The following is a 16,298-nucleotide window of genomic DNA, read 5'->3' as shown; positions in this document are numbered from 1 at the left end:
GGAAGCATTTCCTGTGTGCCAGCGCGGGAATGTCGCCGGTCGACACACACGCATACTAAAAATGATATATATTGGAAAAATACCGCGAGATGTTAGAGGAGCCGATCGGCTTAATCAGCATTGTGTCATCTCCTCTAGTAGTGGCTTGGGTGAAACGGACATTTACAGACCTGTAGAAGTTATGCACTATAGCTTTAATTTACAAAAATCATTCAACTATGAACACCAGGTAGACAAACCCCCATTGATCCTTGTTTAGCATCTGTGTGCGTGTCTGTCGGTCAGTCTTTCACACAGACAAACACATTAAGACATACAAAGTAATTTTTAGATTCTTATACTCAGATGTGTTCAGTGACTGCTGGTAAAATTGATGTTCTTGTGTTCCTTTTTTAATTAAATCCTGTGACACCTTTTCTGGTATTGTATTATTAGTTCACTTGTGCTCGTCTTGCACTTATTGCAAGCTGCTCTACATAAAAGCATTTGTTAAATGAAGACGACTAAATCATCTGATGATGTATTTATGACTCCTAGGTTTTGCACCCTGATCTGGAGATAGCAGACAATGCGTTCCCTCCGCCTCGCACTGCGCCTTCCAACCTCAAGTTGTTGGTAAGTCAGCATCACTATCACATGCCCCCCTTTCATTCACGATCCTCCCACATGAGGAGGAAACGATTGCCTTTATCACAAAAATCTCTTGTCGGTAAAAGGTTAGCATTGGAGTGAGGTCACTAACTGATGGTAACCCATTACCGTCGAGACAAATGACATGTCTGTTGCATAATTAACCTATCAGACTACATTTGTGGCATAGTTGTTTTGTGAGTTCTGTGTGTGTTCCAGGACAAGGAGGTGAGGGCCGTCTTTCTCAGGCTGTTTGCACAACTCTTCCAGGGTTACAGGTCTTGCCTGCAGCTCATCCGCATCCATTCTGAACCCGTTATTCACTTTCACAAGGTAAGATAACAACATAATGGAATCCCCAGTGCTGAAATTCAAATTTTGCACAGACTTGACTTTCCAATATGTGACCTTAGATTAAACTCCTTTAGCGATTGCTCCGCTGCAAACACATTGTTCTTTTTCATCTGCCAAGAATGTTTTTTGAGTCCAGCAGCGAGGGTGGAATTACGTGAGGACCCCTGACACGTAAACCTGTCAGGGGTGTATAAAGTGCGTGTTTGTGTGAGGATGTGTATGAGTAGTTTAAATGTGTTGTTGAGGCTTTCATGACTCTTCCGTGATGCTATCCTTTTGTTTATGCAAGCTTCGGACACAGTCCCGTAACCTTGGGCAAAGCCCGGCAATGAGCCATATGAAACGTATTAGGTTTACATTTTTGTTTTGTGCTGGAGATTTTTGTTTGTTCGTGTCTGTGGTGTCTCCGTGGTAACCCCTCAGCACATCATCCTCAAAGTACCCCACATGGATCACATTATAAACAAACGCTCCAGCCTATTCGTCTGGAATGGCTGAGTGGGGGAAGGCTTGAGTGAACTGTGTTTTATCTCTTCTTCCCACAAGCACAAATAATTATGCGTAAAGTAAATTAAATTCATTTGCATGTAGTCATTTATAACTAGATTTATTCCCAGTTTTTGTACATGCTGAAGAACTTATCCATGATTTCAACAGTAAAAGTTGCCGGTCTCAGGCCCCCTTGCAGAGATATTTTTTGAAGACTTCGTAATCTTATTCTATAAATGGCTGTGATTGCTACAGTTGTTCTTCAGTCTGCAGCATGTCCATATGAACAAGATTACATTGCTCCCATCTGTGTGGGATTGTAACTGATCTAATTCTGACATTATCCAGACTGCCTTCCTGGGCCAGCGAGGCCTCATTGAGAATGATTTTCTGACCAAGGTTTTGGATGGCATGGCCTTCGCTGGCTTCGTCTCAGAGAGAGGTCCGCCTTACCGAGCCTGCGATCTCTTTGATGAGGTACTGTACCATGATGCTCCACTTAAAGCTGAACTTTATTACCCTTCACTTTTTAGCTCTAAGTGGAAAAGTTTATACGCAAACATGTTTTTTAGGAACACTGTGATACTTTTGAATGTATTTTCCTTGATGATCCACTCTGTAACTGTGTATTTTTCATTTTTGTTGTGTGTTTTGTAGCTGGTGGCCTTAGACACTGACAGTTTTAAGGAAGAAGAGGTCAGCCCTGTCAAGCTGCAGAAGCACATCAGGACGTTCTCTGAGCAGCTATACAGAAATGTAAGACTTCTTGCAAAACATATGAGACAATACGCACTGCTTTAACAGCTTCACTGGTCTGGTGGTTCAGACAGACTTCAGCTCACAATAAACATTCTCTCTTGGGTTAGGGTTAGGGTTAGGGGTTAGGGTTCGTGATTTACTAATGTTCAGCCCACCTGCCTGTCTTGAGTGCAGACACACTGTTTCTCTCTCCTCGCTCGCCACACACACAAACCATACCGAACATGTCTGTAGAGGCTCAGACACACTGCTGTGTTCTGACAGTGTTTACATTTAGCTTTGTTTGGCCCTGCATTGTGCCCACACGACCCACATGGCATGTTCACCAGCTCTTTGTCATCTGCATTTCTCCAGGCTTTAAGTTGTTTTGTCTCTGCCACTGGAAATGTGGTGTTGATTAGAGGAGACCCGGGGCAATCATAAAAAGTTTTGGTTTCGATGTCAATACTCATACATTTTCATGATGATAATGTCTATCTGTTAACAGTCAATAAATTGTTTATACAAGCAATGTAAGAGTCACAATATTGACGAGAACATTAGATGTCAAATGTTACATCTGCCCAAACTTACAGGAATTAATGTAACAGTATATGGGGTATAGAAGGCAGTTTAGTAAACAAAATTGTACATCTGCAAGTGTGTGCAAATGTGTGTCTGCAGCCCTTCTAATGTCGTGCACTTCAGCGCTGCTGCTGAAAAAACTCCCAGGGGAAACACTGAGGACAGACTTTAGCATGTTCTGCACGTGTTCGCTGTTTATCCACTGTATACACAGCTGTGTACCCTATTAATACTTGTGGTTCCCTTGCGGGTGTACTATAGGAGAATCCAAACCCCCACATGGCATTCCAGAAGGTGCCTCGGCCATCGGAGGGGTCCCACCTGCGGGTGCACCAGGTACCCTTTCCCCTGCTGGATGACGACAAGGTGGAGCAGATAGTGCTGGAGGGCATGGCAAAATACTGCTGCACACCTCCTTCTACACGACCTGAGAGGAAGTGTGTCGTACCTGCAGGACCACCTGTCGGTATGGACTAATGTTGCCTTAATATACAGTGCATACTGTTGCATACCTGCAGTGTTTTCTTAATGTTAAATCTCTCTCACAGTGATCGTTTTAACATAACAGGTATCCGCTGAGTATGTCTTTGACTGGTGGCAAAGCTCTGATGTTTGCAGCAGCTGTAGTTTCACCCTAATCCTTTACCCTCTTTCTGTATTCCAGTGTCCATCATGGGCAAGAGTGGCTCTGTGTTCAACAGCGCTCGCAGGCTGGAGGTGGTGCGGAGCTGCATTTCCTTCATCTTTGACAACAAGACCCTGGAGACTGAGAAGGTGACACACTGTCTTTCATCAGGGGAGCTCATCAGCCTTTTATCAGGCTCATTAACTGGAGGCATCTTTGCGTTGCACCTATCCAGCAGGCTGTAGCAGAGCTGTAGATCTCTCCTCGCCCTCATCATCCTCATATCTCCCAGCTGCCACACAGACAGAAATAGACAGGACCCGTAATCAAACACACTCGCAATCCATGTTGAGATCTTGCTAGCTTTTTCATCATGTAATTCATGCTTTTTCACATGAAAATGAATCAGTTCACTTGTGTTTGTCTCTATTATCATCTACACTACACAAAGATGCTCAGCGTTGTGGCCCCATGTGTGTAATTCTACCCAATATGCATCCAATGTGTTTGAAATGGGATTGTTGCCAGTTGCTTTATGTATCCCTCTGGCTTCATATAGGAGTTACATAATCAAGGCCTGCATCTCTGTGCTAATGTAAGAATGCATGGCATATATTCTCTGAACCCCCCGCGGGCCTGTAAATCTTTCACTGCCAAATGGTCGTTAATCACACAGCAGGTCGAAGTAACTGGAAGCACTGTATTGGTACATAGAGTTGCTGAAAGCGGTGAATGGAAAATAATATCAAATTACTCCATTTTAATAAATGTGATGCTTTCCCAAAAAGCCTGGAAATCTCAAGAAGCAAAGATGTCTCCCAGTTTTTTAACAATCACAAATTGTCTATCGTCTTCTCACTGTTTTGAAACAACCTGTCCTGTCAGGTCAGTCACTTTATTTTACTTTTTTTTTTTTTCCCTTGAACCCTCTTGATCCACCTTTCTCTTGCCAGACGCTGCCGGCTGCACTGCGCGCACTAAAAGGCAAGGCCGCTCGCCAGTGTCTGACTGAGGAACTGAGTCTTCACGTCCAGCAGAACCGCGCCATACTGGACAGCCAGCAATTTGATTACATCATTCGTATGATGAACTGTGCACTCCAGGTACGTCCTGTAACAGAAATTCACTCCAACACAAATCACACACCCTTTGTAATGCAATTTTTTCCAATTGAAAATAAATTGACAACTGATAGTGAAGTGAGTTTTTTTTTTTAATCCTTTATAAAGTGACGCATTTACCAGACATTCATTATTTTCAGCGTCTTCAATGTGACTGTTTGCTGCTCTTCTTTGTTTTAAATAACTGTAAATTTAACAGCTTTGGGTTTTCTACTATTAATGTGACAAAACAGTTAATGTGAAGATGTCGCCTTGAGGTCTAGAAAATTGTCATGTTCATTCCTGACATCTGGTTGTCTGAAAATTCAGTTGATTATTATAGAACAACAAAAAAGTAATCTGTTTCTCACCCCACACATGATGCAACATTCAGTGAAATTGCATCATACATCGGTAAATGTGACAGACAGTGGGAAGTCAACAGAGTTGTTTTTTTTTTTTTTTTTTTTTAAAAAAAGGGTTTTTCCTATAAAAAATCCCATCCATAGATGCACTGCTATATAAAGACCTTTGTCCAAATGAACATGCAGAAACACTGCCAATGGCAGTTGTGTCCAAAATAGTCCCAGCTCTAACCACTCTAACAGGGCGTTTTATGTGTTTGAACAGAAATGTACAGTTACTCATCCACTTAATATTGCTGGTAGGAGAGCAGTATAGTTACAGAGGTACATCAACTGGAGGTCTGAGTGGGTCTCGTCCAAAACTGGCGACACTGGTGGTGGGATCTGTGTCATGGGAGTGTTGGATTATGTAGCAGTGACATCAGTAGCCAGTTCTGACACCTGTGTTCCTCAATACAGTGGGAGAGTAACTGTACAATTATGTGTAAACATATTAAAAGTCCTGTTAGCAAGTTTAATGCCAGTGCTATTTTGATCTCATGTGCCTCACATTTGCCTTGTGGTCGCCTCATTTGTGATGCCTTACGAAGAAGATAACAGTGCACCCTCTGACATCAGTGTTTCTCTGTCTACAAGTCAACACTGACAACAGTGTTTCTGAGTATCTTCACCTTGGAAGGACTTTTAGAAAAGGTCTGTTTTCAGTGACCTAAAAGGCAGTTTGCGTGTGGACGAAAGGGCCAAAACACAAACTATTCATGGAAGAGGCATCATTTAAAAAAAATACCTACGTGCGTGAGGACTTGGCCTTTAAGACTTTGTTTCTACTGGTGTGGTCCGGTGTGTTTACCCAGCCTGTAACAATAGAACATAATATAATTTTTAGAAAAATATTTTTGTGAATATTGTTAAAAGATTAATTCAATAAAATTTCTTAGCCAGCAGGTCACAGGAAGGTTAAGCAGATGTCTTTCTCTTTGGGATTGCTCAACAGATCTGACCTCAAAACTTCTGACCCAGATTTTGACCAAAGCAATATCTAAAACTGATGCTAAACGTCACTGCACAATAGTATGTTCATATGTGGTTGAATATGTACAGGTTTTAGTGCCGTACCCCACATTTTCAGCAGATACCATACTTTATTCGTTGTCATCAGTTCTAGTTTTGCGAAATGTGTAAGCGTGTCAGTTGAACACATGTATAGTTCAAACCTGTTCCTCCTTCTTTTTCTTAATTCTTTATTTTCCTCCTTGTTGACAACAACCTGGCAGCATGACGTAGACTGAGCCCCAGTGATGCTGCTCATTGTTTATCAGAAAGTATGTTTGTCTCTATCTGGTGCCTTCATGCCTCGGCTACTTGTCAAAGGGAGTAAGTAATGTGTTTTTGTGCAGCTCGTAAAGAGTTAGTGAGGCTTCACTCAACCAGAGCCGTCGGGTCTTTATTGGTGGTTCCTCATGTTTTACTGCCTTGAATCAGCCCTTTCCAGGGATTTTAATAATTTTAAGCAGTCCTCCTTACAGAGTGCAGTTTTTATGGAGTGACTTTAGATTCCAGTCATTCTTTTTTCCCCCCAAATGATTGAAAGCCAATTAATCCTACCATTTGCCAGGGCCAGGGACATGCAAGGTTATTTGACATGTCATTTTGCTCCTCGATTATACACCAGGGCAAAATGAGGCCAAGCGCAGCATTGATGACTTTGGCCAATAGAATGTCTACCTGGCAAGGCTGCTGATTTCCAAATTTAATTATTTATGTCTTTCCACACATGCAGGAAGATATGAAAAGAAAAGCTCAATGTTGCATCATCCCTTTTATGCCGTGTATGTGTGACAGCAGAGATGAGCCCTGTGCTGCTGTGTGACAGGAGTTTGCCTGTGATGTGCATTTGTTGAAAAGCTAAAAAGTGGCAAGATGTCTGCATAACACCAACATCTCTTCAGCCCGGCGTCTTTCATCAGATTGATGCAAGGCTGCACACTGTCCCATGTTGTGGACACAGCTGATAAACAGGCAGCCAGTGTGTCTTTTCATGTGTTGAAATGGGATCCTGATGTGTTAGCTTTTGTTGGCCGACATGAGTGTTACATTTTTTTTAGAATTGTTCCAAAACTGGAAACAAAATGAGCTTCAACACGAAATGATGAAGAATGTAGCAAACCTCCCCAAAGGATGCCACAAGGAGATATATATGAAATTAATGATCCTGATCATAGTTGTACAGCCCGTATTTTGTCAAGGACAGATTCTGTATAACAGGTAATCGTCATACACATCTGGTAACTGTTCTTGTTGGACGATATATTGTCTCAGAAATAATCATAATCAATGATACTATTGTCACTTTGAGACCATTTTATGCCACTGATATAATGATATTGTAATAGCATAATAATGCAAGTACACCCTTTCAAAGAACAGTGAACGTTTAATTCTTAAGAATATTCAGACATTGGAACCGAAATAAAAAATAGCTTACATCTTTTAAAAGTACTTATCTCTTGTTAATATATACAACAAAGTATATGGTTATGATACCGTTGTTGGAGTAGCTCAGTGTAAGACTTGGCCAATGAAAACAAAACCAAGTGATGCCTTTTGCGGCTGATAGACAAGCGCCATTAGCTCGATAAGCCAGCTGGTGTGTTCCCCAGGGATGGATGGCCGGGGAGCCGGGCGGTTTGCTGGTGGTTTTACGAAGTGGAGGATGAAGTTGTTGGTAGGTTAAACTCCAAACAGCAGACTTTGGGCTGATTGCCAGGGGCTGGCAAGCTAACAATCATCAGGACTGTACATCTACCACTCCAAAAGTGCAGCTGCAGGCTACCGATAAGCTATGCAGTTTTGTCTTTGAAGTGCTGTTTTGTTTTTCTTCGGACTCTCACGGTTGGTGCACCAAAGTCTTATAATGGACAGGAAAAACCTGCAGTATATTCTGGTGTCACGTTGGCTAAAACAAATACGCATGTAAACACAACGGGCAATATCGAGATCAGCAAAATAATTAAAGTAATTTCCATATGTCATGCAATTAGTTTATGATGTAATTCTTGTGACAGCTCTAAAGTTGACAGTAGCCATCTGATTTGGTCATAATTATAGTTCATAATGAGAACTTACTAACAACAAACATTTCTATGATACAAAGTGAAAGAGGTCTGTCTCACCTAACTTTTAATATAGAGTTAAAATCTATATGTCATCACCATATAGTAATATTCCAGAGTAGAGGTCTCCAAGTGAGTTTTAAGGACTAATTTGACTCCCTTGAGCTCCTCTGGCATGCTGCTGAAAAGCCAATGATCCGCAGCCTCACATGAGGAAAGAAGTAATCATTTTACACATGGAGAAGAGATTTGATCCAGAGTGTTCTTTTGTTTACCGCAACATGAGATACAATATAGTCAGCCTTTTTTCTGATGGCTTTTGGTTTGTTTTTTAGATTTTATTTTGCATTGTTTGTCATCTCTTTTCTTACTTCAAGATGGGAGCCAGGCATTTGCTCCTGGCTTTCATTTCTTGGTCTCAGCTCAGTTGTGAGGGATTTGTCTCAGATGAGCTGTGAAAGGAATATAAATAGTAAATTGCCGGGCCAGTAATTACTTTCATATTCTGTGCTCTGCCCTTTCTTTCAACGCCCAGCCACGTAAGAACCCCAAAATTATATTACAGAGAGTGTGTGTGTGTGTGTGTGTGTGTGTGTGTGTGTGTGTGGTGTGGTGTGTGGTGTGTGTGTGTAAGAGATCCTTCAGTGCCGAACAAAAGCCAAAGTGACCTATTCTGTAAAAAATGTTGCTTGCTCTTTGCACAATGACAGCATGATGCCTCATTAGGATTCTTGGCGTCCATGTTGATGGGACACATTGATTTTCAGTGACATCATTAATATGAGGCCAATTACAATATTTATCGTTCAACCGTCAACCTCAGGCTAAGTGACAGTTCTGTTGTCTGGTTGCAATCAGTGTTCGCAGGGGAGCAGAGCCGCGGGAAGCGGTATGTAAAACAAAAATGTACAAGAAGTCAAAGGGTAGGACATTAGAATCAGGTGGTGCTGTACCTTGTCACAACATGTTCAATATGTTTTTCTTTCTTTTCTTTCTTTTTGAGGGATTACATATAAAATGTTGATGCATTCTTTGGAATGGTATGTTCGGAAAACGTTTACAGTGACACATTTTTCCTGTTTAAACATCTGTTGTAATCCTTATCTGTTGTTGCCATGAATCACGCACAGTAACAGCCCTCATTAAGGTATTTGAGTTAATTGCACATTTGTGTGTGTGCGTGTGTGTGTGTACTGGTCATGGCTCCAGCTTTTAGAAGTAAACGTTGCGCAAGTCCATGTGGGGGAATGAGTCCTGCTGTGGATGTATCCTGGCATCCCAACCATTTCCTGTCAGATAGGATTATGAGCCCTCTGTGCTCTGCTCTCTCATGGCCGAGGGCCTCATGATGGTGCTCACAAACACACTCTGAATGGCAGTTTACTGTGAGAGGGGATTAGGGAAGGAGGTTCATGGGAAGTAGCCGCAACGGCATGGAGTCCATGAGTTCCGCATGAGCTTGACCGTCTGATGTGGAGCAGTGTGCTAGAACGCACGTTACACACAGATGTTGTTGGAAAGTTCGAGGCACTATGTCTGACTGAGATGTCCGAGGCCCTGTCTACACATAAAAATATATTATTGAAAATGAATATTTTCTGCTTTGTTTTGAAAAAATTAATTATGTCCTCACAACCTTTGTTTTACAAAATATCTCAGTCCGACCAGAATGCAGAAACTCTCAAAACGCTCACAGGCGTGTCTCCAGCAGTCTCTCCTTGTCACAAAGGTAGTAAAGTCTACAGGTTAACGTTACCTTTTTCAAAACACCAACTGGAGATTTCATCAGCGTTAATTCTCAAAGGATGAAGGCGCTAACTCAAAGTTACAAGTGCTGCTCTGGACATGCTCAAGTTTTCCTTCCAACCCTTGTCAACAACAGTCCAACCATCTGCTGGTTCAACCGTGTGGGCCTGATCCAAAACTGTCATTTCTGGCGGATTTTAAACTGCGAATGCTGAGGCGGAGCAGAAACAGTGGGTGCAGCAGATGCCTTCGTTTGTTCATGAAAGGGTGCAGCAATACTAAGTTTAAGTGCAAAATAATCATTACCTGTTTTTGGCCATTGTTGTTGTTGTTTCTAGTGTATGCTCATTACACAAAGCAACAATAGGCATGCGCAAAAACTCAGTTTTAGTAACCTTAGACACTCCGTGTGGACGAGAGGCTAAAACGTAGAGGAAAACACCGGTTTATAAACATATGTATATGTTAGGGCTGCCTCCTACTACGACCAATAGTCATTTAGGGCCATTAGTCGACTAGTTGCCTTCATTGATACAATATTAATTTAATTATTAAATGATATATTTTGGGCAGGGCAACACAATGGTTTGAGTTCAAGGTCTAGTCTAGTATCAGTAACATTGTTAACACTGTGCTACATTACAGAGAAATACAAAACCGTCCTAATGAACCTTCATTAATAAAGGCCTGTATTTTATCTACAAGTGCACGTCACACACTGAGCGAGCCGCCTGTTAATGACGCTGTCGGCAAAGCAGTAATGATTGTGCTAAGTGGCTAATGGGCATGTAGCTACTTACATGTTTCAGATGATACGTCATGTTTGTAGTCGACCAATGAAGATGAGTTTACATATCACCTTGGGTTCGTCCTTCACCTTCTCAAAATTATTAACTAGCCTGTGGAATAACCTCAGGTACCAGCCCTGGAAATTAACCTGACTATTGTCTGACTGCTGAGCGTGGCCACTTCCTGTGTCTGTCCTATCAAATTAAATTCCCACATGGTCCAGTTATATAGGTTTTGGTTTATTTTGACAAGGCGCAGCTCCTAACAGGTTTTTTTTTTTGTTTGTTTATCTGTGAACAAGCGACCAATGAAATCTTGCCAACTAATGATCTTTTTGGTCAACTAAGGTTTGGCCAACTATAAGGGAGCAGCCCTAGTATACATATCACTGATAAATTGGAGCACCTATTAACTGAGTCTACATCCTTTGTCCCTTCTAAAGGCTGCCTGCTGTATTTTAATCACTTTGAACCTCCCCTCCAATAGAGAATATACAACTTCATTACATTTTTTGCATTATGTATATCATAAATTAGTCTCTAGCTGTGAGAACATGACCTCTGTCTGCCTTAGTGGCCTTGATGTACTGCCTTACGTAACATGGCCACTGGGAATCTGAACTGGGTATCATTCCCATGTTCAGATAACTGCTTCTCTCGGACATCCACCAGTACGACCAGGTAAACATCTGGTTAATCACATTCCATGCTTTCGCTATGGAATTTGTTTGTTGTTCGTCTGGACAGCACAGAGTTCAACTATGTGGCTCATCCGTCTTCCTATTAATGATTCAACATGCAATTAACATTAGTAGCCTCTGAGTTGAGACATTTTTGTCGGTAGTGACAAAAGTGTCATAAAAATGTGCCATAACTGTCCGTCAGTTCATCTCACAGCTTTCCTGGAAAGTGAAAACTTCTCTGGAACACACAGGAAGCTGCCGTTTGTTCACATCCTGCAGCGTTTCTGTCACGAGGTCATGCTTCTTGTTTTTGCTCGCTGTATACGTGTCTGAGACAGAGTTGCTGTGTTAGTCATCACAGCCATCACAGCTCCTGCCGCTTCAAAAATGAGGGGGAAAAAAGTGAGACTTTCGGTAAATAATAGGAGGAAAAGAAGCCTGCAGGGGATACACAACACCCTCCTCTCCCTCCATTCTTGAAATCCCAAATAAAGCATTTATCATATTTCCTCCACCCTGCACCATGTGGATCTATTCAGCTCTATGACAATGATTGAGTCTTAAATACAATAATACCTTTACCTTTGTCAGGTTCCCCATGTGATGCTGACAGACAGGAAACAGATCAACTTCTCATGTTTCACTTTTCATTCAGTCTGATGTCAGACCCGCTGCAGATTTCACTGCTTATCTGTCTTCTTTGTCAGTTGACCTCCAAGGCTTTTGAGCTGTCACTTAGCCTCTCTGTCTGCTAACAGGAGATTAAGGTGGAGGTTTTGTAGGTGATAATACGTGTGGCTTAAGTAAAGCTCATCATGTCTACTTTATATGAGATGTGTCGTGTGGATGCAGCCTCTGGACAAAGCTTTTCTTCATCTGAAGCATGACTCCTGCCTATTCTGTTTCAAAGAACCAATGACATGCATCGCTGAACTTCACTCTTTCTTTGTTGGAATAATGCTGGTTTGTCAGTTATTCACACTTTTCTGCCTGTGCATTTACACTTGTTGTTCTGTTTTGACTGGGCTCCACGAACTCCTGTGACCTGCAGCATTGTTAAGGATGCTGGTAAACAATGCTTTGGTGCCGCTCCAAGGGGGAACATTTCACCGCAGCCCAAATAACTGCAAAGGAAAACACAAGCAACAAGAAAAATACAACAGAAACTATGTTGCTTAATCGACGGGGGGTCAGGCTTTCATGTGTCGCTGTGGAACTTGTGTTTTGCATTTTCTCCCCTCTCCACATTCTTGTGTGTGTGGGGTTTTTTTATGGGAGGAATGGCGGTAACTGGCCCCCCATCACAGCATTCTTCTCCCTATCTCCCCTGCCAAAATTAGGACTCTGATAAGACTCTGATAGTAAGTTGCATAGTTTTAGAAAAACTCAGGCATGAACTTAAAGGAACAGTGTGAGATTAAAACCAGTAAGAACACTGAATAAAGCAGCCTCACATTACAGATCAGTGATTCTCTGACACTGTTCAACAAGTTCCAGATAGGCTGCTAGCTCAGCACCTGCTAATGTGTTCACACCTTATTCCTCTGAAAACTCAAGATTCAGACGTTCAGCAGGTATTCACAGTAAGCAGAATTATCCACAGAGGTCTCGTCCTCTCCAAAACGAACAGAACAGGTGATTAAAACCAGTAAAAACACTGAAGAAATCACTTTTTCCGACATTCCTCGTTGCAGAGGGATTGCTAATTATGATGGCCAAAACGAAACCGTGAATGGCCCTACACAGAGTCAGTGTTTGGTTTGTCCATTCTGGGCCACTGTAGAAGCATGGCAGCACAACTTTATAGACTCTGTGGAAGTGGACCTGCTCCCTATTAAGATATAAACGGCCCATTCTGAGGTAACAAGAACACGACAATTTTTATTTTCAGGTGATTATACAGTAAAGAAGAAAATATTCATTATATTACGTTACATATCTGCCAGTATATCCCCCCTTAATCCTACACACTGGCCCTTTAAAATTTCTGTATGTGTGTGTTTGTATTTTCACATGACATACAAAAGAGATATGGTCAAAAGAAAGTTTGTGTCATTTCCTCATTTTTCGGGTATGAGGACCCACTGAGGGTAATGAGGTACAGCACCAGGTCATAATCAGTGCTGTTGTTTGTACGTGTCCTTAAATCAAGTTTCCTCTGGCCATTCTCATTAACAGAGTTTAGTACCAATTTCCTGTGAATGAAGTACTTTTGAGGCCAACTCATGTCCTTTTCTCTGATTCTCCTGCTCTCATAGTTCTCTCTGATCAGTACAACAAAAGTTTTGTTTGGGCCCCTAAGTCCCCCACGCTAAGCCTCTTAATGTGCTGTTCATCTTAATACCGTTCTCTTGAAGGCACCACTCAGCACTGCCTCTTTGACCTGAAACAATCCCAAATACAAAGACACATTGGCACAAATGCCAAAGAGGGAATATTTTTCGATTATTCCCTGATTTATAAATAAATAGATAAATTAAAAAAAGAAAATGACATTCGCTTTCTGGCTAGTTGTGGCTTCTTGGTAAATGGACACAGCATGTTGTGGCCAAAACAACTGGATTTTATGTAGCATCTTGTGTTTCTCTTTAATGAGACTTGTATGGCAACCTAGTTATGTAAAGCATACAGTACCATTCAACTGAAGGCTGGTGCACTGTAACAACTGTGTCAGGGCAGAGATTATATAAGGCTATTGAAAGCATATGTCCTAATGTTGGAGCAGAACAGAGTCAGTGGTTTTGGCAGATCTTTTTTTTTTTTTTTTAAGCATCGCCCTGACATTTAGCAGGACAGAAGTGTCTTTACGTAACAGGAAGTTACGTTTGCTGAAGATAGATTTTTGCCCCACAGTGTTCTCCTCAGGTCACATCTCAAGTGCAGGTTTACAGAAGTGTATTAGTCATGTGCAGACAGATGCAAAGGTTTGTGTTATATCTTAGCATTACGTAAACCATAGCAGAATAGTGTTGCAGTAACAAGGTGGTTCTCCAGATTACCATACTGATAGAAATGTCTCTTCAGCCGAGTTTCCCCTCTGGCCTCAGAATGTATGACCTCTCTGTTTGAAAGTTGTGCTCCTTGTTTTGGGGCTGCAGTGAAAAGAGGTGTTTGCAGAGCTGTCTAACATGTCTCCTGCTGTGTCCTGCCCTGCTCTCACTTCTCCCGTATTGTTTCACCCACAGGACTGTTCCAGCTCTGAGGAGTACACCGTGGCTTCTGCACTGCTGCCCCTGTCGACAGCCTTTTACAGGGTAAGGAAATTAATTAGAAATAAGGATATATGTGCGTTCATGTCAATGCTTCTGTTTCTCATTTCATCCAAGCAATACAGTCCACGATGACCAGCGTTAAAATCAGCCTGCATTGTTGTCCCTCCATTGTGACATTAGAAAGTGTCGCATTTATCTTGCAAGTGTACTCTTCTTCAACAATTTGTTTACTTCCTGGTTTTTTCCCCGCATGAAAATTCTGACCAATCAAGAGCAGCTTTCTTGCACAAGACATTTTACCTGGTCCGCTTGTAGATACAGCAGTGAGAACACAAACAAACTCTAGGCAATTATGCAACTTTGAAACAAAATTAGTCCCTGATTCGGACTAAAGCAAGTGAACTCTCGGTCTAAAAACCACCCTGAGTGAGAGCGCCAGGTGTTGACAAGAGGCTGAAGTGCTGCAACACTCCCTGAAGCCGGGAAGCCAGCCACGGAGCTCTGTGGCTGCTCCACCAGCTTCCCAGCAAGCCAAAACTATCACTGAGGTGCTGATCTGCCGCAGTTTTGGCGTCTGGTCTATTTTCTTTTCTGTATTATTTTATATAGCCTAGTATCCTTGCTAGACGAGCAGACACATATCCACACATACACACACAAGCAGGCAGGCAGACAGAGACAGAAGATCAGCTCTATGTGTGATTAGAAAAGAGCAGGGGAGCAAAATTGCCTTCTAGTCTATTTCCTTGCCCCTGCCGCTTGTTCATATATGAAATTTTTGTTATGACAGACAAAAATAAGTTCTGAAAAAAGGCACCAGTGGGTACCGTTACTAGTACTGGTTCAAATGTCAATGGTACCCAACTATATTCTCCAGTCAAACAAATCCTGCATTCAATCCTTTAAATACCCGGATTCTGAAAAAAAATGATGATTCATGTTGTTTTGCTCGCAGCCAATCATCACAAATGTTCTTTGATTTAATGCAGCGTGTCATTGACCCACTACTGCAGCAGCTATAACTCGCCTGTGGTGAAGTCGAGCATGGCCTATTTTACAGACTTGGCAGTTCAGCATGCTGAGATGCCACCAAAACATTTGAAACTATGTCTGTACTACACGCCTGTGGCATCTGGTGGCATATTATGCAACTGAATGCTTCCATTCACATCACGGGAATCAAGATCAGTATGAAAAAAAGGTATCATATGAGGTACTCTATTGGTATCGGTATCACTTGAAGGATATTGGATATTTCAATGACACTCAGCCCTATCTATAGAGGAGGCAGTAGACAGACAATAGCCAGAGAAAGGAGCTTTATCAATCTGTCCTGATCCCTGAGCATGCACATGCACAGAACAGCATGTTAAAACCTCCATAGCAAAGTGTAGTGGACAGGGGATGGCCTTTGGTTTCCAAACCACATTATCAACACAGGGTAGCTGCATCATTCACCACAACTATGTACCCACAGCTTGCTCGTTGCTATGGGGACAGACACAACTGTCCGCATTGACTTCTTGTTGGGTACCAGTGCCATACCCTGATGGGCTGGATTGGGACCTGGCCCGCTCTCTACCACCACATGACTCATCCAGTTCACATGCCTAGGCCTGATGTAACTCTCTTAGATAAACCTTGTGTTGTTTTTCTTGTTTCTCTTCGGGGCCACCAGTATTGAAAATTCATCCATTATGTCAGTGTTTCTTAGCATAGTGCACACTTGTTTAACCATGCAACAAGAATATACCACAACAAAGCAATTTCTGTTTCATAACAATATCCCGTCATTGTTGGTTGTGATTTATAACACAATGGAGTGACTTCCAGCCATTTTAGTTTGAAGATTATTAATGATTTCTTGTCT

At 41.9% G+C, this 16,298-nt stretch overlaps 1 protein-coding gene across 2 annotated transcripts in view; it reads left to right on the top strand.

The window, feature by feature from the left end:
- Window positions 1-16,298, top strand: part of sbf2 (SET binding factor 2) — a 126,964-nt gene that overhangs the window by 61,203 nt on the left and 49,463 nt on the right. For both annotated transcript variants that reach the window (XM_033619623.2, XM_033619617.2), the window contains exons 10-17: window positions 538-615; window positions 850-963; window positions 1,822-1,950; window positions 2,131-2,229; window positions 3,058-3,262; window positions 3,461-3,570; window positions 4,375-4,524; window positions 14,402-14,470. In XM_033619623.2, the coding sequence (XP_033475514.1) occupies window positions 538-615; window positions 850-963; window positions 1,822-1,950; window positions 2,131-2,229; window positions 3,058-3,262; window positions 3,461-3,570; window positions 4,375-4,524; window positions 14,402-14,470 (954 nt within the window). The remainder of the gene's footprint in view (window positions 1-537; window positions 616-849; window positions 964-1,821; window positions 1,951-2,130; window positions 2,230-3,057; window positions 3,263-3,460; window positions 3,571-4,374; window positions 4,525-14,401; window positions 14,471-16,298) is intronic.

This window comes from Epinephelus lanceolatus, chromosome 2, assembly GCF_041903045.1.
Source record: "Epinephelus lanceolatus isolate andai-2023 chromosome 2, ASM4190304v1, whole genome shotgun sequence".
Classification (NCBI taxonomy): Eukaryota; Metazoa; Chordata; class Actinopteri; order Perciformes; family Serranidae; genus Epinephelus; species Epinephelus lanceolatus.
This window is presented reverse-complemented; position numbering and strand designations above follow the sequence as displayed.